The following is a 21,396-nucleotide window of genomic DNA, read 5'->3' as shown; positions in this document are numbered from 1 at the left end:
CCACTCACAACACACACACACTTAACATTTATTAAATTTGTGTCTGACAAATTAAGTAATCAAATTACCATTCTAATCTTATACTTCATCTGTCCTAATATTAATGGCTCGTTTCTTTTGGGCACGAGTATTTAGGATACCACAATTAAAGAAAAATAAGTGTGACCTACATATTTAGTGTTTTTTTAATTACTTTCAATAATTGTTAATCAAAGTAAGTTTCTCCATTTATTTCTTTCACCGTCGGCGACTCTTCTCAGTCCGACGAATACATACAAATCCTCCCCAAATCTCTTCTCTCCCTTCTATCTTGCAGAGTACACATACATGTCTTGATCTTTTCTTTCTTGCAGAACAATCACACACACAAAAGAGATTTAGCAATGGTCCTCGCGCCGTTGCTGCTAAATACTCCCCAAAAGAGATTTAGCAATGGACACATACACAAAAGAGTTTAGCATAACACACACACGCACATCAAGTCAGATTTGTTTTGTTTGATGCTAAGTCAGATCTGTTTCGGTTTCTCCGTTTCGTTGATGGTTAGTGGAGATTTAAAGAGGCGAAAAATAATGGCTGGTTGATGCTTAGTAAAAATCAAAACTTCAAAATCAAAATTGCAAAAATCAAAAATTTGTTTGGGTGGAGATGGTGGAGGCAGTGAAGGGATGTGAGACGGAGGAGGGCAGAGTAGAAAGAGAGGGTTTCGCCTCCGTTCTGTCGCGCCACTGGGCCTTTGCTTTCGTCGGGCTGACATGCAATTGGTGGAGGCATGACAGCGGTGGAGAGAGCCGCTGAAATGTGAGAGAGAGATGAGAGAGGGAGCCACTGAAATGAGATAGAATTGAGGGGTGAAAATTAATTAGGATAGAATTTAGGGTTTAATACTTTCGTTAATTAAGTAACTAATTCATTCCTAATTATGGCCCAAAGAGAAAACGAGCCATGTTACATGGGACAGCTCAAAAAGGAAGACGAGCCAACAATATTGGGACATAAAGATTAAAGAGTATTAAATTAATTGATAAATTTAAATTAAAAAAAAAACTCAGTGAAAATAATCTGCTAGCTGCCCCTCCCCCACCCCAAATTCTTAGCTCCACTCCTCTCTTATTCCTTAACACCCACCCCACCCAGCCACAACAACAGCTTCTCTCTCCGACCGAATACCCAACACAACCCCCTCCCTCCAGTGCAGCCTCCAATGGTCGTTGTCGCTGCCATAGGGGCTTCTCATTCCCCAAGAAATATCCATGTCGCCCCTTCAGTCCGATCATTTCATTGCCTTCCCCAGCGCCACCCCCAACCCCACATTTGCCGCCATTACAACCACCCTCACCACCTGCAACACACACAAGCACACACGTTGCACTTCCCCTCCACACCGTCGCTGTCACAATCCAAATGAATTGCGCGAAAGATGGTTGTAAACAATTGAGAGGGTAATTTGGTAAAATACTTTTGTTATCTTGGTTACTGTTGGAAGACCAGTTAATAGTCAGAGGGGGTAGACACAATTTGTTATCTAAGGGGGAATAGTGAATTTGGACCGGACTTCAACACATACCTCCAAATTAAATAGGTATCTACGATGCCAAACGTACAATAGGTTAAACCCAAATTGCTACTCTATCATAGACTTATTCGGTCTACAAAACAAGTCCTAACATAGATTGTTCTTAGCATGATAATAATATATTGATGTACTTAACACAAGGAAACAAATGAAGTAGAGAAACCAAGTACAATTGTGTTTCGTAAAGAAGAAATAACTAGATTTTAAAAGGTTACCATATCTTATTTTCTTTATCTTTTCGTATCTCGGTACATAGTTGATAACTTGATTGAGAATTCTCCAATTGTAGACTCGAGAATGATCAAATATTTATTGAAATAATTTAGTTCTTCTAGCACTTTGAGAAGTAAAATCATCAATAACTTCTTTAAGATCAAACTTTTCTAATACCTCATGTTTAGCATAAAATCGTTAATCCATCATTTATTGAAACATAGTAGATGGTGAAGAATGGTTACGTCCAAAAACATGCTTTGATGAAGCGGGTCGTAAACCATCCTTTGAGCAGAGAAGCGAAAGCCGCTCACAAATGCTAAATTGGGGAGCAGAAGCGGCGGAATCATCAACTACGAATTGCATGTCTTAAGAAGCAAATGTTTCCACAGCTAGATTTCGAGTAAGTGTTTCCATAATCTTCTTCTGTCTGAACAAATGATTCATCGAAATTAATAATGAGTCACCATTGATATCGACACATTCGAGATCGCCAAATGTTAAGGAGTTCCTCTATTCAATCATTTTTCTTCTTCTTGTTGCTATATATCTCGTTCATACACATCTTCTCTTTGTTACCCAGGCCTCTAGTGAGTTACAGATATAAGAGATTAAGTTAGAAAACTAATAGCAAAATTTAAAATTGTGAAACATTGATTCTAATAGTAAAAAGTTATAGAGAGAGAGAGAGATCAATTAGCATAAGAGAAGTTTTTTTTTTTAGGATTAATACTAATGGACTTTTATTTTTATTTTTGAGGTCCCTAAATTTAGGGGCCCTAGGTCCTTTGCCCCTTAGGCCTACTTGAAGGATCGGTCCTCGTTGGAAGTGTACTTTTAAGTTTGATAGAGCTATTTATCTCTCTTTTGTCATCAATGAATTCACTTTGTTGATTCAACTATTCAACGACGCAACAATGAATGATTTGTTTGAATTGTTGTATTTCAAAGTGTTTTGTCCGATTATGACTCAACATATCTTCAGTAGCTTGATAGTGAATATTCAATCTTGAACGACCGAAAAAAAATTCTTGCATGTAATGCTCATCTAAAGAGTAGTAAACATGCTCAGAAGAATATAAGGGTGCCTATAATAATGAACTAGAATTTTAGCTTTTAAAATGTTATATTAGTGTCACATCAGCTTTAGAAATTCACCTATTTTTTTTTCTAACTTATACTTCAACAATAAACTAGTTTCTAACTTTTAGAGGGTCCCACTATAATACACACTACATTAAAATAAGTACACTTCTTAAGATATAAAATAAGAATTATTTTCAGCCATTAGATCATCAAGATCTACGGTTGATTCGTAACCCTATTGGATGGATTTATGGTCCTGAGTTCGAATCCCAAAGGTAGCAAAAAATTATTTTTCACAATTCATACCTTTATTCAGCGAATTCATACGTGTTCCACATAAAATTCATACATTGAAAATTGTTCTTATTTCTTATTTTAAGATGTGTTCTCACAGTAGCCCACCCCAATATATATATATATATATATATATATATATATCCCCAATTAATTTTATTAGCATTATTATATACTACTATCTCTGTCCCCAAAATAAGTTCCTCTTTGGGGACGGCACGAGTTTTAAGGAAAAATGGTAAAGTGTATTGATAGTGGAGATAAAAATGTTATAGTAATTAGTACTCCCTCCGTCCCAATAATGTTGTCCCATTTCTTTTGGGCACGGAGATTAAGGAGTGTAAAATTAGTGTAGTAAAATAGAGGTCCCACATGTTCAAGAAAAAGTAAGTATAGCTTAACCCCTTCCCAAACATGTGTCTCTCTCGGCGGCCGGCGACACCAAACACTAAGCAGAAGCTGCGCGGCCGGCGAGAAACATGAATTCAAGGAACGCAGCAAATTCAGCAAATTCATAGCTTAACCTCTTCCTAATTCGTGTGTTGAGAAACATGAATTCAACAAAAAATAAATTCAAGAAACGCAACAAATTCAACAAATTCAGCAGCAAGATTTTTCATTTCCGGCGAGAAACATGAATTCAACAAAAATAAATTCAAGGAGAACTAATCAACACTCTGCAAATTCAGTAAACAAGAAAAAGAAAACCAATTCAAGAAATGCAGTAAATTCAAGAACAGAAAAACAAAATCCCTAATTTATATCCCCTTCTATCCCTCTTCTTTAGTTCCTAAATTCCAGACAAGATTCGCCACTCACCACCACGACTTGACGGCGATAGGCGGCGTGAGAAGAGGGGCAAGAGGCGGAGGGCGCTCTCCGCTGTCACTACAACGAGTCCGACAAGCCCTAATTTCTGGGGGAAGGGGGGAGGCGGCGGCGGCGGCGGCGGCTGAACAGATGGGGAAGAGGGAGGCGGCGCCCGCGGAACAGAGGGGAAGCGGATTTACAGTTGGGGAAGGTGGGAGGCGGCGCCGGCGGAACAGAGGGGCAGCGGCGCCGGTGGATTTGCAGAGGGAAATGGTGGAGTGAATTTAGAGAGGGAGAATGGGGGAGATGGTAGGGAGAGAGAAAGAGCGAGCAGATATGAATTAGAGAGAGAGAGAGAGAGATAAATTAGGGTTTAGAGGGGAGAATTAATTAGGATAGTGTTTAATTAGAAATTAATTAGTTCCTAAAATTTTCCAAAAAAGGAAATGGGACAAGATTATTGGGACAACCCAAAAAGGAAAGTGGGACAAGATTATTGGGACGGAGGGAGTATTAAGAGTGGTGAAAAGGTGAAAAAGTGTTATAATTAGTATTGGGAGTGTTGAAAAAGTGAAAAGTAAAAATAAATAAAGGAAGAAAGAAAGAGGAACTTATTTGGGGGACGCCCAAAAAGGAAAAAGAGGAACTTATTTCAGGGACGGAGGGAGTATTATTTACATATTGTGGTTATATATAATTTAAAATTCTATATTTTAATTATCTACTATAATAAAATAAATCAACTTTAGAATTATAAATAAAAATTAAAATTACATTAATTGATAGTACATAAAAAAAATAAAAAGTATTTAAAAATATTTATTATATATTTTTATAAATTAAATCAAGAAAACACACATGCAAAACAAACACACAAAAAAAGCAAATTTGAAAACTTTGGTCCAAAAAAATAAAAAATTGTCAGTGCCCCAAGCTTCACACCCCAACGAGTCAAGCCAAATAGTGTCTTGCTCAAGATAGACTCGTTTAGCTAATCGAGTTGTTTGCTTAATTATCGATCGAGCTTTAATCGAGTCGAATACTGTGCCGAGCCTAATTGAATTTTTTAAATTAATTTTTTTTAAAAAAAAAATTAGTTATTTTCCTAATACATAAGTTTTTTTTCTTTCAAATATTTAAGTTATTTTATTCACAATAATGTAATATATTTACTATTTTCTTGTAAATAAATGATGTCAATTAGATACTTAATCCAAATATTACTAATTATAGTATAAAATATAGTAAGAAATTTAATTAATAATCTTATGTTTTTAAGATAAATCACTTAACGAGCTTGCTCATGAGCTAATGAGTCGAGTATCGTCATGCTCAAACTTTGGCTTGTTTAGCTAAACGAGTTGTTCATTAAATTACCGATCGAGCTTTTATCGAGTCCAACGTCTAATAGCTCACGAGTAGCTTGACTCGTTTACAACCCTACCAGCGACACCCCAGCTTTGCCTCTCTACAACAATTGTATGTTTGAGTTTGAGGATAAACACTGATAAACAGTTTCAGCCAACCCGAACCGAATCGAAAATTTGTGGTTTGGTTTGGTTTGGGTTTAGCCCTACAAACGGTTTGGTTCAGGTTGAAATTTTGCAGATAATTCGGGTTCGGAGTGTATGGGTTCGGTTCAATTTTAGATCAAACTATCTGAATGCTCACCTAAGCCACCCTAACATATTCGAAGTATGAGATGCGTGCACATAAAGGAATATTTATAATAAAAAGATAAGATTTGTTTAGATCGATTCTCGAAAAGTTTCTAACTTGAAACTTTAAGACAATCAATAACAAGTCGTTTTCTGATATCATTTTAGTAATTCAGTAAGATCAATGACGGTCTGATATCACTTATTGGTCCTGAAAGCGAGATACATCAGAAAATGGTAAATGGTAAATATCATATTAAATCATAAACTATACCTACTTATAAAAAATGTCTCAAACTATAAGAAATATCTTTAAAAACCCCAAACTTTTAAGTTTGTATTAAAAATGTTTCTCGTCCATTTTTCTGTCCTCGGAATCATAACGTGGCTCGTTGGATGCCATAGTGTAATTTATATTTTATTATTTTAATTGACATGACACAAAATCAGGTTGTTTATGCTATATCATTTAAAAAATTAAGTCGATGTTGGATAAACTGACCTTCAACGCGATTTGAATGAACTGACGTGGCACAAAACGACATCGTGTTTTTTGTGTTATGTCACTTAATACAATAAAATATAATTACACGGTAGCATCTGGCGATCTACATTATGCTTCCGGAAATCGAAAAATAGACACGGGACATTAGACCTAATAGTTTAATAGTATATTTTAAAAAATATGTTTATAATTCAAAATATTTTTGATAAAGTGAATATAATTTGAGGTTTAACATGTACAAATATACAAGAGAATTACGCAATTAAAATATACTCCAATATTTATATTTACCCGAACTGGGCAGTAGATACAAATAGATAGTGGTTAGCATGGTAATAAATATACTGATACATGACACAAGGAAACAAATATTTGTAAAGAAGATCAGAAACCAAGTTCAATAGTGTTTCGTAAAGAAGAAATAACTAGATTTTAGTAAGTTACCATAATTATTATTAGATACAAATTGAGATTATATATGGAAATAAACAAACTAAAACGCGATTTCTTGATTGAAAAGCCTGAAGTAATTAAAGTTTTAGAGCTGTAGCGGGATTAGTAGTCGATCGGTGATCAATCCTAGTAGGAATAGGCAATATTGACACACGATATATATAAAGTAACCAAACTGCAGAAGCAATACACATTATTATTATTATTATTATTAGTTTGAGATTAATTTGAGCTCTCGAGTTCGATGATGGCGGAATTGGGGCTTCCCGAGAACCCCTTCTTGTTCGAGAAAGAAGATTGGGTTTACAAGGAGAAGACGGGTACCTTGTTGAAGAAAGAAGTTAGGGTTTACAAATCTTTATTCGATGAGTACGAGATTGAGAAGGAGATCAACCGGGGGGCCTTCGGCGTGGTGTACAGAGCGCGAGACAGGAAAAGCAAGGAGACGGTGGCGATGAAGGAGGAGGTTGGCGGCGGAGGGCTACTGATGGAGATCGACATCCTGAAATCCCTGCCGCGGCACCCCAACATAGTGGAATTCAAGAAAGTGGCGAGGGATGGGGCCCGCGTGTTCGTGGTGATGGAGTACTTGGAGTACGACCTCCAGAGGGTGAGGGCGGTGATGGAGCAGCCCTTCCCGCTCTCCATAACCAAGACCCTCATGCGGGAAATTCTCAGGGGCGTCGCCTTCCTCCACCACCACGGCGTCGTGCACAGGGATCTCAAGCCGGCCAACATTCTCTTCGGAGGCGCCAACTACGACCTCAAAATCTGCGACTTCGGGCTCTCGGCGCGCCTCGGATCGCGGTGCAGCGCCGGCGCGGGGACCAGGTGGTACAAGGCGCCGGAGGTTCTGGGCGGGTGCCGCAGCTACACGAGCGCCATCGACGTGTGGTCGGTGGGGTGCATCATGGCGGAGTTCGTGTTGGACCAACCCCTTTTCCAAGGCCAATCGGATGCTCATCAGCTCGCCTGCATTCGCGAGGTCCTCTGCGGCCGGACCAACCTTCTGCGGCCTCTCATCATGTCTGCGTCAGGCGCGGCGCCGCTCAATCATGCTGGATTTCATCTGCTCGGGAGGCTCTTGGCGTACCACCCAAACAACAGGATTTCAGCCGCCGACGCTCTCAGACACCCTTGGTTCGCTCAACAAGATTGAGTTGCGGGAGAGAGATCGATCATCTGTTTATTGCTATTGCATCTTTAAGTATACCGAATCTTCCCTATTTAAATATGTCTCATTAGCATTTCGAATCTTCCCTATTTTAATATTTCTAACAATACTAATGATCAGCTTAATTACGTCGCATTCTTATTCTTTGACCTATATAATTGTGGAAACTAGTAGTAATTAATTTCTTAGCAAATTGAACTGTCACTCAATTTCACAAATTGGATCAAAATCGTGAATTTTTGTAATTGCCGTTGTTCACTAGTTGGGTGGGGGCAAGTGCCGCAGATCCCCGGGCCGGTGGGGATGGGTGGAAAGTTAGGGTGTATTTTTTTCTCCCTTCAAATTAAGGGTATTTTTATAAAATACTTATATCAAATTAAATAGGTTACTTTTAAAGTTGCCAACTAAATTTTATTTTATTTATTTTTATTCTTTTTAATAAGGGTAAATTAGTTTTTATAGCTCAAATATATTTTAAATTTGTGGTTATTCTATCTAAGCAAAGACTATATCAATAAGCACGCTAATATTCCCTCCGTCCCAATTTTTAGTATTCGTTTGAGAATGACACGAATTTTTATAAAGTACTCCCTCCGTCTCAGCGAAAGTGAGGCGTTTCTTTTGAACACGAGATTTAAGAAACTGATGTTTAGTGTAAAAGTGAAATGAAAAGTGAATGAAAAAATATCATGAAAGAGAGAGTGAATGAAAAAGTAACTTTAATTTAATCCAAAAAGGGAAACGACTCAACTTCGTTGGGACGACCCAAAAAGGATTACGACTCAACTTCGTTGGGACTGAAGTAGTAATTGGGTGTGTTGTGACTTGTGAGTGGAATAAGGATCCCACATTTGTGAGAGTGTTATAATGATAAAGTAAAGTGAAGGTTCCACTTACTTTTATTAAAAATAGAAATAAATACAAAATTGTGGGGCAGATTAAAATAGAAAAAATGATACTAAAAATTATGTATTTTTAATTTACTAAAAGAAAAAATGAATATAAAATTATGAAACAGACTAAAATAGATGATGTATTTGGAGAGGGTTCGTTTAATTTTGGACCTTTCAACAAATTTGGAGGAACTACTTGGTACATATAGAAATCAAAGAAGAAGGAGTTAACTAGAGCTAGCAAAATCGGCCCGGACCGCCCGTATTTACGGTTGGGTTTGGGTTCTATAAAATAGAGGCCCGAAAAAAAATTCGAGCCTGAAAAGTCCGTCCAATCAGCCAGCCGGGCCGACCGGACTTTAGGGCTAAAAAGTTTGGGGTTTTCGGGCCAAAAGGCCCGCCCAATCTTTTTAATTTTTTTTAAAGATATTCTATATTTCTATTACTAATAAACCCTAATTTATCCTTTCTAATTTTTACATTTTACATGTGCTTTGATGCGCATATTTAAGGCAAAATATAATCTGCCAATGTTTTGTTTACTTTTTTTAATTTTATATTTTTGAAACAATTGTTTTACTTATAATTTAATTCGGTCGATTCTTAATTGTAATTTCACTATTTTTTTTCCACCATTTTTTTCCACCTTAATTGTCCCAACATTGTAGTGTTAATTTGCAAATAACAGAGCTTTTATATTTTATAGGAACTTTTATATTTTATTAAAGTGTTAATAGCTTTTATATTTCATAAGCTATTAGTAAACGCATGAATCAATTTTAGATTTCAGTTTATAATTTTAGTAAGCTATTTGTAGTATGATTTATATTTTTATTTTGTTTATAATTATCATTTAGATTGATTTTAGTTTATTTAAATTTTTATAATATTAAAAAAATTAATAATGAAAAAATTTATTGAACGAGTTTGGCCCGACTGTCCGATGACCCGAATGAAATTGGGCCGGATTTGTAAATTGGTAGCCCGGTCGAATTGGGCGCTGCACAAGATCCCCACCGCCTAGGGGTGTAAACAAATCAAGCCGCTCGCGAACTATTCGGAGCTCGGCTCGAAAAAAGCTCGTTCAAGTTCATTTAGAGAAGCTCGATAAATAAACAAACCAAACTTGAGCTTAGTAGTATTCGGCTCGTTAGCTCATGAACATGTTCGTCAAGTGATTCAACTTGAAAAATATAAATTATTAGTATATACAACTTATATTTATCCACTAAAATTAATAATAATTGTATTAAATCTCTAATTAATTTTATTTGTCATAAAAAAATAATTAATATATTTATTATTTTAAATAAAATAATTTATTTTTAAAATAAAATAATCAATATTTTGAATATAAATATAAATTTAGAAAGTTCTTATATGCTCGATTAGGCTCGTGAGCCGCTCACGAGCCTCAAAGTATTCGGTAAGTAAAGTTCGGGATTCGATTCGATACTAAACAAACCAAACTTGAGCACACCATTATTCGGTTCGGCTCGATTCGATTACACCCGCCTCACAAAAATCGCCACAAATATTTCATATACATAAAAACAGAAACTTGAAGGCTACGGATACATAAAAAATAAAATAATTAGATAAAACCCTAATTTGTAATACGACTGATTCAGTCCGTTATACTAGGAAACAGTCCCAAAATTAAATGAGGTGCGTAGCATCCAAGTTTGCGCCCCTACAAAAGAATGCTTGATTCACTCATTAATTTCAGTAACATATTCGCAATCACCTCTTTCCATCACAAACACGACCAATCTCCTCTCTAACAATCATGGCTGCTCTTCTCGTCGGGCCACCTGAGATCTACCCACAATCCTCCATACATGTATGTGTCTTAAATTTCAAGAAAGCTCTAATCGGTGAAAGCCCTCCAATGGGCCTCACCGAATATCTTTCTCCGACATTTCTATCGACGGGCAATCCCTGTCTGGATTTCTTCTTCCACGTCGTCCCCGACACGCCACCGGAAACCTTGATCAACCGCCTGCGGCTCGCGTGGGCTCACGACCCATTGAAGGCCCTGAAGCTTGTCTGCAATCTCCGAGGAGTCAGAGGCACCGGAAAATCCGACAAAGAAGGGTTCTACACAGCCGCGCTGTGGCTGCACGATTGCCACCCCAAAACCCTAGCCGCCAACGTGGCCGCTTTCGCGGATTTCGGCTACATGAAAGATTTGCTGGAGATCCTTTTCCGGATTCTAGAAGGGCCCAAGGCGCGAGAATCTGCGAAAGAGACGGGGGAGAAGTGGAAAGCTTGGAAATCGGCCAAGGAGCAGTGGGGGAGAGTAAATAGGGAGTTGACGGAGGCGAAGAAATTTAAGAAGGAGATGAAGCGGCGGAGGAATTTTTGGACCAGAACAACACATTTGTTAAGGATGAGGAGATGTTTGAAGACACAGTTGACTGAGGGTAGGAAATGTGTGGAAACGGGGCAAACCCGCGAAGAGAAGAGGCTGAAAAAGGCGAAGAGAGTTGTGAAGAGGTATAATGAGGATGCCAAATTTAAGGTCTTGCATGACCGAATCTCTGATCTATTCGCGCAGGGTTTGAGATCGGATATGGAGATGTTGAAATCTGGGAAATTGAACAAGATCAGCCTCGCCGCGAAATGGTGCCCCTCTCTTGATTCGTCGTTCGACAGAATAACGCTGCTGTGCGAAACCGTGGCGAAGAAGGTGTTTCCGAGGGCGGAATATGCAGAGTATCAAGGCGTGGAGGAGGCGCATTACGCGTATCGCGTGAGGGATAGGCTGAGGAAGGAGGTGCTGGTGCCGCTGCGGAGGGCGCTGGAGCTGCCGGAGGTGTATATCGGCGCCAATGATTGGGGCTCTCTGCCTTACAATAGAGTGGCGTCTGTGGCTATGAAAACATACACGAGTAAGTTCCTCAAGCACGACGAGGAAAGATTTCGCGAGTACCTTGATAGAGTGGAGTCCGGCCAAGCAAAGATTGCAGCTGGCGCGTTGCTTCCTCATCAGATCATCGCCTCTCTCGATGATGATGAAGACAGTGGCACCGCCAAAGTGGCGGAGCTTCAGTGGAAGAGAATGGTGGAGGACGTGGCGAAGAAGGGGAAACTGAGCAATTGCCTTGCAGTCTGTGATGTCTCCGGGAGTATGTCTGGGATCCCGATGGAGGTGTCGGTGGCGCTAGGAGTTCTGGTGTCGGAGCTGAGCGAGAAGCCATGGAAGGGGAAGCTCATCACCTTCAGCGAAAGCCCACAGCTCCAGATAGTGAGAGGGGAAAGCTTGAAAGAGAAGACTGAGTTTGTTAGGAGAATGGAGTGGGGAGGGAACACAGATTTCCAGAAGGTGTTTGATGTGATACTGAAAGTGGCCGTGAAGGGGAAGTTGAAGGCGGAGGAGATGATAAAGAGGCTGTTTGTGTTCAGCGATATGGAATTCGATGAGGCTTCAATGAATCCGTGGGAGACGGATTATGAGGCGATCGTGAGGAAATACAGAGAGAAGGGATACGGAGAATGTGTGCCGGAGATTGTGTTTTGGAATTTGAGGGATTCGAAGGCGACGCCGGTGCCGGCGAACGAGCCGGGGGTGGCGCTGGTGAGCGGCTACTCCAAGAATTTGATGACTTTGTTTCTTGAAGAGGGTGGAGTAATGGATCCGGAGGCTGTAATGGAAGCTGCGATTTCTAGGAAAGAGTATCAGAAGTTGGTTGTCTTAGATTAATTCGAATTTTGTAAATATTGATGTTTTCATATAGGATCTCATCAAATGAATAAAAATAGTAATTTCAATATTCCTGAGATATATAATCAGTCCGGATGGGACCATCTGTTCCACCGTGTCCCACTGGTCATTTATTATAAATTTTATTTTTTTTAAATTTAATTAATTTATTTTAGTATAATAAAAAATAATTAACAAGAATTTATTCATCCATTTAGAGTTTATAATTAAGTTTTTATATTTATTTGAATGAATAATTAATTATTTGGATTAATTAATTCAAATGATGATAGTATAATATTTTTAAATTTTACTAATTTTTAGTGATAAATTATATTTTATTTTTACAATAAATAATTATAAAATAGAAAAATTAAAAATAAGACACGGTGTGACACACTAAATTGTCGGACAGAAGATGTCATCCTTAATCAGTCCCATTTCTCTTTCTAACGCACAAATTAAATTGGAATAATTAGGCCCAGTTTGATAGGTAAGTTAAGGGCTTATTAGGTGTTTAACTAGATATTTTTTTATGTTTGATAAGCAAGTGAAATTAAGCGGAATGCCTGTAGTTGGACGACGCTGGCCCGAGGCTAAATCATTGTTCCTCATAGGAATTACAATTGGGGGTCACCCTCGATTTGTGAAGCTCAAAGCTACAGTAAGTCTTGTTAGTTTTTTTGTTCACACAATTTCCCCCAATTCCCATCACCATCACCACCACCATGCCCTAGCCGACATCGTCGTTCCTCATTGACGTTCGCTGGCTGTCAATAGTTGCAGCGGCGGCAATATTAAATCCGGACAAGGGAACTAAGGCTATTTTCGATTTTGAGGTTTGGGAGCAAGGAAAATTGGTTGAGAGGGTTGCTTGGTTGAGAAATTGAGTGAGGCATTGAGATGCATCGAGAGGGGGTTGCTTGTTCACGAATGTGCACTGATCGGAAGAGTGAGGAAGAGAGAGAGAGAGAGAGAGAGAGAGAGAGAGAGAGAATAGTTCGGTTTCCACGGCGGTTGTTCTTCTTCTCCATGGCGCGCATGACACTGCTTCAATCAAAATTGGTTGAAAAAAGTCCAAACTTTTTGAGGCCCGACATGATTTTGGAGAGATTGGTGAAGAGTTGGCTTATATTTTTTCTCCTCTTTCTCTCGGCAACGACGTGATCCACGACTTGTGAGGGAGTTCTTGTTGTTGCATAAGAATTAATCCTTTTATGTGAGCGAGGGTAGTATTCGTCGTTGCTGCTGAAATCATCCTTTGTATAAGACGAGAAATTTATGATTTCGGAGGTTAGAGAGTAGTCAAGATTTATGGAGCTTTGATCAATTTGTGGTGAATTTGAGCTCTCAAAAGAGATCAATTTTAGGACTGTTGCAGTGGAATTTGATGAAGAATTGCTGTTGTTGTCGGAAATTTGGGGTTTGATGCTTCTTCCATATGAGTGCATCTCTGGGAAAATTGGCTTCAGATCAAATATCTCATCATAATATTCCATAAGATCTCTGGGTATTTTGATCATTTCATTCTCTTAACTTGGTATTAGTTTTGGATACCAAACACTGGGCATCTATTTTCATGGTTTTTCAGAGGTTCTACCAAATTCACAACCTATATAACATAACAAGCCCAACCAAGTTACATTTCATTGGGTTTGTGTAGATGAACTTATTTCAACTTAGTTTTCAAACACACCCTTATAGTTTGTGGCCTAAACTTTGGAGTCATTTCTAAAAATAGCCCTAATTTTTAAAAATATTATTAAAAAATAACATGAACATTGAAATCATTTGTAAAGCTGGCATTAACTTTAGAAAATACAAAAAATGACAAACTTTAGAGTTATTTGTTAAAATGACATGAGAGGTGCAAAACTGAGAAGCAGATCTGATTTTTTTTTTCACAAATACTGAGAACATAGGTGAGCATGCGAGGACGTGTGTGTCAGTGTGATTTAATTGAGGCGGCGGGTGGAGGGAGATCTGGCCGGAAACTACATGCTGCAGTTGAGTTTAGGTTCAATTCCGGCGTCACAGAGAGATCTGGCCGGAATTGAGAGAGAGAGAGAGAATTTTTTTTTTCTAACGGTGTTAACGTCCATTAAGTAGCGGGGGATATTTGGTGCGATTTTGCCACGTTGAGGTTAACCCTGACTATAGGGTCCTGTACGCGATAAGGACGCGCTATCGATAGAGGGAATTTGATACTTAACCCATTTAAATATTATCTCTAATTTATTTTTACACATTATTTAAAATTATTGTTTCTGAAATGAAGAAAACACTCTAAAAAGTTAATAATTTATTAATATATTACTAATTTATCAATAATAATCTTAGATTTCAAAGTTATTAATTTATAGAGAATTTATTGTATTTTTTATGAAATCGAAGAAACCACACAAGCATTCATTTGTGTACTCAAATGCATCCATATATTACGCAGAAAATAAATCATATGCAAAATAAGACATAAAAATAGAACAAAATTCTCAAATTCTTCGCAGTTCGGCTCGAAAAAAGCTCGTTCAAGTTTGTTTAGATAACTTTGATAAATAAATAAATCAAACTTGAACTTGGTAGTATTCAGCTTGTTATCTCGTGAACAAATTTGTTAAGTGATTCAGCTTGAAATTATAAAAATCATTAGTAAGTATAACTTATATTTATATGCTAAAATTTATAATAATTGTACTAAAAATCTAATTCACTCGATTTGTTATAATAAAATAATTAATTTATTTATTATTTTGAATGAAATAATTTATATTCAAAAGAAAATAATCAATATTTTGAATATAAATATAAATTTATAAATTTTTTGTAGGTTCGATTAAGCTCGTGGGCATCAAAGTATTCGATAAATAAAGTTCGAGATTCGACTCGATACTAAATAAACAAAACTTGAGCACATCACTATTCGGTTCGGCTCAGTTCAATTACACCCCTACATATAAGTAATATCATATTTACTAGTATTTGCCATTAAGTAATTCAATATACTTGTATTATGAAAAATCATACTATTAACAAAAATTATATTTTATATTAGAAAAAGTCATATTTGCTATGAAGTAATTCTATATGTTTGTTATGATAAAAGGTTAATTCATTATGACCAAAAGTCATACTCCCTTCATCCCACCTTTTAGTATCCATATTTTCGTTTATATCCATTTTTATTTTTAGCAAAAATAGGTAGGACTCTTACTCCACTTTAATTCATTTAACACTCACATAAAAGGTAGGATCCTTATTTCACTCACGACACACTTCAATCACTTTATTAAAATTTGTGTTACTTTCAAATGGATACTAAAAATTGGGCGAAAATACTCCCTTCGTCCCATAAAAATATTTATAGTTTTTCTTTTCCGTCTGTCCTATAAAAACATGCATAGTCCATTTATAATAATAATTCTCTCACTAAACGTTACAATCAATGTGGGACTATTTCTCCACTCACACTATATTTTACAGAATTTCTTTAAATTCGTGTTGTTTCAAATTATGCATGTTTTTAAGGAAGGAGTATTCAAAAAAGTCATATTTATAATTAAAATATGTTATTTAAAATGAACAAAAAAGTTTATTTTATTTTATGAAATATCTCATTATCCCAAGCCTCTAAAAAGCAAGGTAGATTTCATATCCGTTGCACTAGGGCGTTAGTTTTACTTTTATTTATGAAATAACTATATACTTGACTCGTTTCACTTATCTTGGTACACTTTTCTTTTTAGTGATTCTTATCTTCTCTACACATATAAAATAAGTGGGTTATATCCATTATACACTCTTAATCCTTTATTCTTAATTTTCGTGCCAAAAGTAAATGTGCAAATATAAGTGAGACGGAGAGAGTATAAGTGAGAAAAAAATTGCTTAAAAAATTGTTTATAGTGGGTTTAAAAATTAAGTCTATATAGAATCAGACTAATATTTTTTATTTTTTATAAATTACAGAAGTAAATTAATATATGTATTGCACCAAAACTAATATTTTTCGGATCAAACTAACATTTTTTGTTGTTGTGCCAAAACGTCTCTTGTGCTTTATATTGTTGAAAACTATTAGGAGGTGATTGGTATGAGGTGAGAATGGAATGATGATTTCTACCTTGCTTCCATTCATTTGATATATTTTTTTTTTTGGAATCATCATTCTTTCATTCATTTGATATTTTTTTTTTGTAGGAATCACCATTCCATTTGGAATCATCATTCCTCCATCCATGGAAATCACCATTCCTTCCACCTACCATGGTATTAAATCACCATTCCTTCCACCTACCATGGTATTAGCTAGGGCTGGTAATCGGTCCGGTTTGATGTTTATCGGTTAATCGGAACCGATTAAGGGTTCTTTTCCTAACCGGTAATCGAATCGGTTAATGGACCGGTTAACCGACTGACCGGTCCGATTTACAAACCGATCAATTTGCAATTTCTCAATCTGTACCGGTTAACCGAATTAACGGATTTTTATTTAAAAAAATTGAAAAAATTGAATTTGTAGAATGTGTGCAATAGGATTTGAACTCTTGACCTTTAAAAGAAAAAATAAGGTCTTATCCACTATACCAACTCATAACTTGTAATTATTTAGAACATTTGTTTTTTTATAGATACTTGTAATTTATATTTAAAAAAAAAAAAAAAGAACCGCACCTACAATGCCGGTTAATAAAAATGATCTCCCTCTGGCGGGGGATGCTAACCGATATCAAGCGCTAGATGAGGATGAGGAAGAGGAAGTGGAGGAGACTATCATTGCGGACTCCAATTATGAAGCAGAGGCTTTAAATGAGGAAGAAAATGATGGGTCGCCTCACACGGACAAGGCTAGTGATAAGGAGGGCTCGAATGTAGAGGGAACTTTGGAGTTGGATCCTCGAACGAATAGTGGAGCTGTGGTTGAGCAACAACCGGTAGTTGGGGCAGAAGATTCAGCGAGCCAGCGGGTTAATTCGCCGATTAAGGAAGTTGATTTTGATAATAAATCTATTCCTTCTCCGGATGACACGGCGAGTCGTAGTATTAGGTTAGAGGAGCAAGTTAATCAGGGGATGCAGTTGCTCTCGGAGCAGAAGTGCGGACGTGGTCGTCCAAAGGGCTCGGTAAAGGGACGAGAGCCTGTACATGCAATTCCGGAAGGTTGTATTAAAAGTCGTCTCAGGAATGCGGAAGAAATGGGTAACAAGCCAAGGGAGTTTGTGGTTGACGTCACCAATAGGCCTAGTATGATTGCAATGAATAATGTCGTCCATAGGCGTTGGTCGGATGATTTGGATAATGATCCTGACTTTCCTTTTTGAGTTGTTCTCCTTCGCTTTTTAAGTTTTGTGCCCTTAGTCTGCATCTTGTGCTTTCAAGGGATGTTTTTTCCTTTTCACTTTATAATAAACCTCAATTTAATAATATTTAAAAAAAAGAACAATGATAGATTGTTGTGTGATAGATTGTGAATTATTAGCCATTCCATTCCATTTTTAATCTATCTAAATTTAAGTTTTGACTTGTATATTTGTATGAAACACACATTATTATTATTATTATTATTATTATTATTATTATTATTATTATTATTATTATTATTATTATTATTATTATTCAAAATATACAAAGTATTTTTTTGAATAATTTTTAATTGTAAAATAAAAATAAAATATTATCAATTTTATATAAACAATAGTCTAATATGAATTGAAATTGATGCAACACATTACATAATCAAATATGATAAGATTCTAGTATATATTAACATCCACAAAATTACCATTTTAATTTAAACTTTTGCAAATTTTCTTCATGAAATACATCAATAAAATATTTATCTGCTCAATTATATTTATAATTTTTATACTTTCAAAGTTATGTAAAAGATAATTTAGTAAAATAAAATAATTTAATTCCATTCATAAACTTTATTTCTAGCTATGAATCATAAGAATGAAATCAAATAAAGAATCACAATTTCATTTCTTTGATATTATTTGTACATATCAAGCATAGAAATCACTTAAGATTTATCATTCTATTCTCATCTTCATTTTAATTTCCATTCTATTCCACCCTCATTTCATTCTATCGTACCAATCATAGTCTCATCGCAAGTATTCTAGTTAAAACACACACAATGGTGGATATTTTACACTAAAAAAAGCTATGTAAATAACTTTTTACCATGACCAACTTCCAAAAAAAAAAAAAAAAAAAAAAACTTTTTACCATGACCAAAATGCTGATTTGGCAAAAGTATAAAACTAATTAATCATTACCATATCTTCTCTCTTCTTTTTATTAATAAAATAAAACAAATTCCATATCTCCTTCCTTTTTTCGGTAGGAAAACAAATGCATATTTGTTATTTTTGTTTGAATATCGATACTTGTTATTCTTTTTTTTCTTTTTCGTTTTTAGCCTCAAATTTCGATTTTTTTTATTTCTAAATGCCTATTTTAGAAAATATTGGAGGCGGTTTTCTTTTTTAGTGAAAGAAAAGAAAATAAAAAATATATTGTCTTCTGCGTGGCCTCCACGTATTGCCTATGCTATATATTCTTGCTGCTTTCGCATTAGAAATGTCAAAAACCCTTCTACAATGCTACACATCTGCAGAGACAGATAACTTCTAAAACCCCCTCCCTTCTCACAATCATGGCTGCCGCTCTTCTCGTCGGACCACCGGAAATCTACCAAAAACCACCCAAATCCACCCCCACAGCCTTCGACGTAGCCACGGCAGCCGACATCACCGCCTCCGCCGACGTCGCCATGGCAGCTGACATCACCGCCTCCTCCGACGTCGCCATGGCAGCTGACATTACCGCCTCCGCCGACGTCTCCGGCACGGGCAATGCATTCGTCGACCTTATGGTCGCAGAATTTAACAAAACAGCAACCTACGTACCCCCTCTGAGGGGACTGACGGAAAATCGATCACCGACGTTTTTATCGACAGGAAATCCGTGTTTGGATTTCTTCTTCCATATCGTCCCAGACACGCCGCCGGAATCCCTCACCAACCGCCTCAAGCTCGCGTGGGATCAAGACCCGCTCAAGGCTCTGAAGCTCGTTTGTAATCTCCGCGGAGTCAAAGGCACCGGCAAATCCGATAAAGAAGGTTTCTACACCGCCGCGCTGTGGCTACACGAGCACCACCCCAAAACCCTCGCCGGCAACGCGGCCGCTTTCGCCGATTTTGGCTATTATAAGGATCTGCTGGAGATCCTCTTCCGCGTTCTGGAAGGGGCCGAGGCGCGGAAATTGGCGAAAGAGATGGGAGAGCTCTGGAAATCTCGGACGCACAAGGGGAAATCTGGAATTCACAAGGGGAGGAAAAGAGGCGTCAGATTCCCAAGAGGCCTCAGATCCTCAACAGATACGGCGCCGTTACACGGTGCAAAGAAATCCACCCCTGAAGAGAAGAGGATCGAGAGAGCGAAGAAGGTGGTAGAGAGGTTTAATGAGGACGCTAATTTCCAGTTCCTGCACGATCGCGTGTCCGATCTCTTCGCACAGCGGTTGAGATCGGATATGGAGATGCTGAAATTGGGGAAGTTGAACAAAATCAGCCTCGCCGCGAAATGGTGCCCCTCTCTGGATTCGTCGTTCGACAAAATAACCCTGCTGTGTGAAACCATCGCGAAGAAGGTGTTTCCGAGGGCGGAATATGCAGAGTATGAAGGCGTGGAGGAGGCGCATTACGCGTATCGCGTGAGGGATCGTTTGAGGAAGGAGGTGCTCGTACCGCTGCGGAAGGCGCTGGAGCTGCCGGAGGTTTACATTGGAGCCAACGATTGGGGCTCTCTGCCTTACAACAGAGTGGCGTCTGTGGCTATGAAAACATACAAGAGTAAATTCTTCAAGCACGATGAAGAAAGGTTCAAGGAGTACCTAGAGAAAGTGAAGTCCGGCAAAGCCAAGATCGCTGCAGGCGCATTGCTTCCTCATGAGATAATCGCGTCGTTGAATGACGAAGACGGCGGTGAAGTCGCGGAGCTTCAGTGGAAGAGAATGGTGGAGGACATGGCCAAGGTTGGGAAATTGAGCAATTGCCTTGCAATCTGTGATGTTTCTGGGAGTATGTATGGAATCCCAATGGAGGTTTCGGTGGCGCTCGGAGTTCTGGTGTCGGAGCTGAGCGAGGAGCCATGGAAGGGGAAGCTAATCACCTTCAGCGCAAACCCTCAGCTCCAGAGAGTGAGAGGGGAAAGCTTGAAAGAGAAGACTGAGTTTGTTAGGAGAATGGAGTGGGGAGGGAACACAGATTTCCAGAAGGTGTTTGATATGATACTGAAAGTGGCCGTGAAGGGGAAGTTGAAGGCGGAGGAGATGATAAAGAGGCTGTTTGTGTTTAGTGACATGGAATTCGATCAGGCTTCGATGAATCCGTGGGAGACGGATTATGAGGCGATCGTGAGGAAGTACAGAAAGAAGGGATACGGAGAATGTGTGCCGGAGATTGTGTTTTGGAATTTGAGGGATTCGAGGGCGACGCCGGTGCCCGCAAACCAGCCGGGGGTGGCGCTGGTGAGCGGCTTCTCGAAGAATTTGATGAAGATATTTCTTGAAGAGGGTGGAATGATGGATCCGGTGGCGGTGATGGAAGCTGCGATTGCTGGTAAGGAATATGAGAAGCTAGTTGTGCTGGATTGAGAGATAGGATGTGAGTTGAGATATGTATATATAAAATTTAAAAAACATGAGTTTGGATCTTTCTTTGCAGTGCGAGGAATTTGATTATTCAATGCTTTTTACGTTTTCTTCCTCTAGTTCTTTGATTTTGATGGATTTTAATCATGAATTATGTGTTCTCGTTTCTTTGTGTTTGGGATATGGAAAGTGGAAACACGATTCAACACTTTATTTTGAGCACGACTGATTTCACCTCTTATCTGTAAAATAAAATGAAGATGAAGCAGAGAAAATCAACCATTTCCCTCTGAAAGTGTGATGTAGAATACTCCATTCGTTCTCATAAAATGTATTTATTTTTAAATGATTCGGATTTTAATAAAATGA

At 37.8% G+C, this 21,396-nt stretch overlaps 3 protein-coding genes across 3 annotated transcripts; all 3 read left to right on the top strand.

Moving 5' to 3' along the window:
* Positions 1–6,773: 6,773 nt before the first annotated feature.
* On the top strand, positions 6,774–7,754 carry LOC131023371 (cyclin-dependent kinase G-2-like). Its single transcript, XM_057952910.1, has one exon. The coding sequence runs from the start codon at positions 6,840–6,842 to the stop codon at positions 7,752–7,754; it is 915 nt and encodes a 304-aa protein (XP_057808893.1). The 5' UTR covers positions 6,774–6,839.
* Positions 7,755–10,347: 2,593 nt separating this feature from the next.
* LOC131021376 (uncharacterized) lies at positions 10,348–12,498 on the top strand. The gene has a single exon (XM_057950537.1). The coding sequence runs from the start codon at positions 10,452–10,454 to the stop codon at positions 12,366–12,368; it is 1,917 nt and encodes a 638-aa protein (XP_057806520.1). The 5' UTR covers positions 10,348–10,451; the 3' UTR covers positions 12,369–12,498.
* A 6,452-nt stretch (positions 12,499–18,950) lies between these two features.
* Positions 18,951–21,084, top strand: LOC131021375 (uncharacterized). Its single transcript, XM_057950536.1, has one exon. The coding sequence runs from the start codon at positions 19,030–19,032 to the stop codon at positions 21,028–21,030; it is 2,001 nt and encodes a 666-aa protein (XP_057806519.1). The 5' UTR covers positions 18,951–19,029; the 3' UTR covers positions 21,031–21,084.
* Positions 21,085–21,396: the final 312 nt, after the last annotated feature.

This window comes from Salvia miltiorrhiza, chromosome 4 (assembly GCF_028751815.1).
Source record: "Salvia miltiorrhiza cultivar Shanhuang (shh) chromosome 4, IMPLAD_Smil_shh, whole genome shotgun sequence".
In the NCBI taxonomy this organism is placed as follows: Eukaryota; Viridiplantae; Streptophyta; class Magnoliopsida; order Lamiales; family Lamiaceae; genus Salvia; species Salvia miltiorrhiza.
Note: the sequence above shows the minus strand (reverse complement) of the source record. Positions and strands in the feature narration are given on the sequence as shown.

Bases quoted from the DNA above. Each gene is read 5' to 3' on its own strand.
- LOC131021376 (XM_057950537.1), top strand. From the start codon at position 10,452: ATGGCTGCTCTTCTCGTCGGGCCACCTGAGATCTACCCACAATCCTCC.
- LOC131021375 (XM_057950536.1), top strand. From the start codon at position 19,030: ATGGCTGCCGCTCTTCTCGTCGGACCACCGGAAATCTACCAAAAACCA.
- LOC131023371 (XM_057952910.1), top strand. From the start codon at position 6,840: ATGATGGCGGAATTGGGGCTTCCCGAGAACCCCTTCTTGTTCGAGAAA.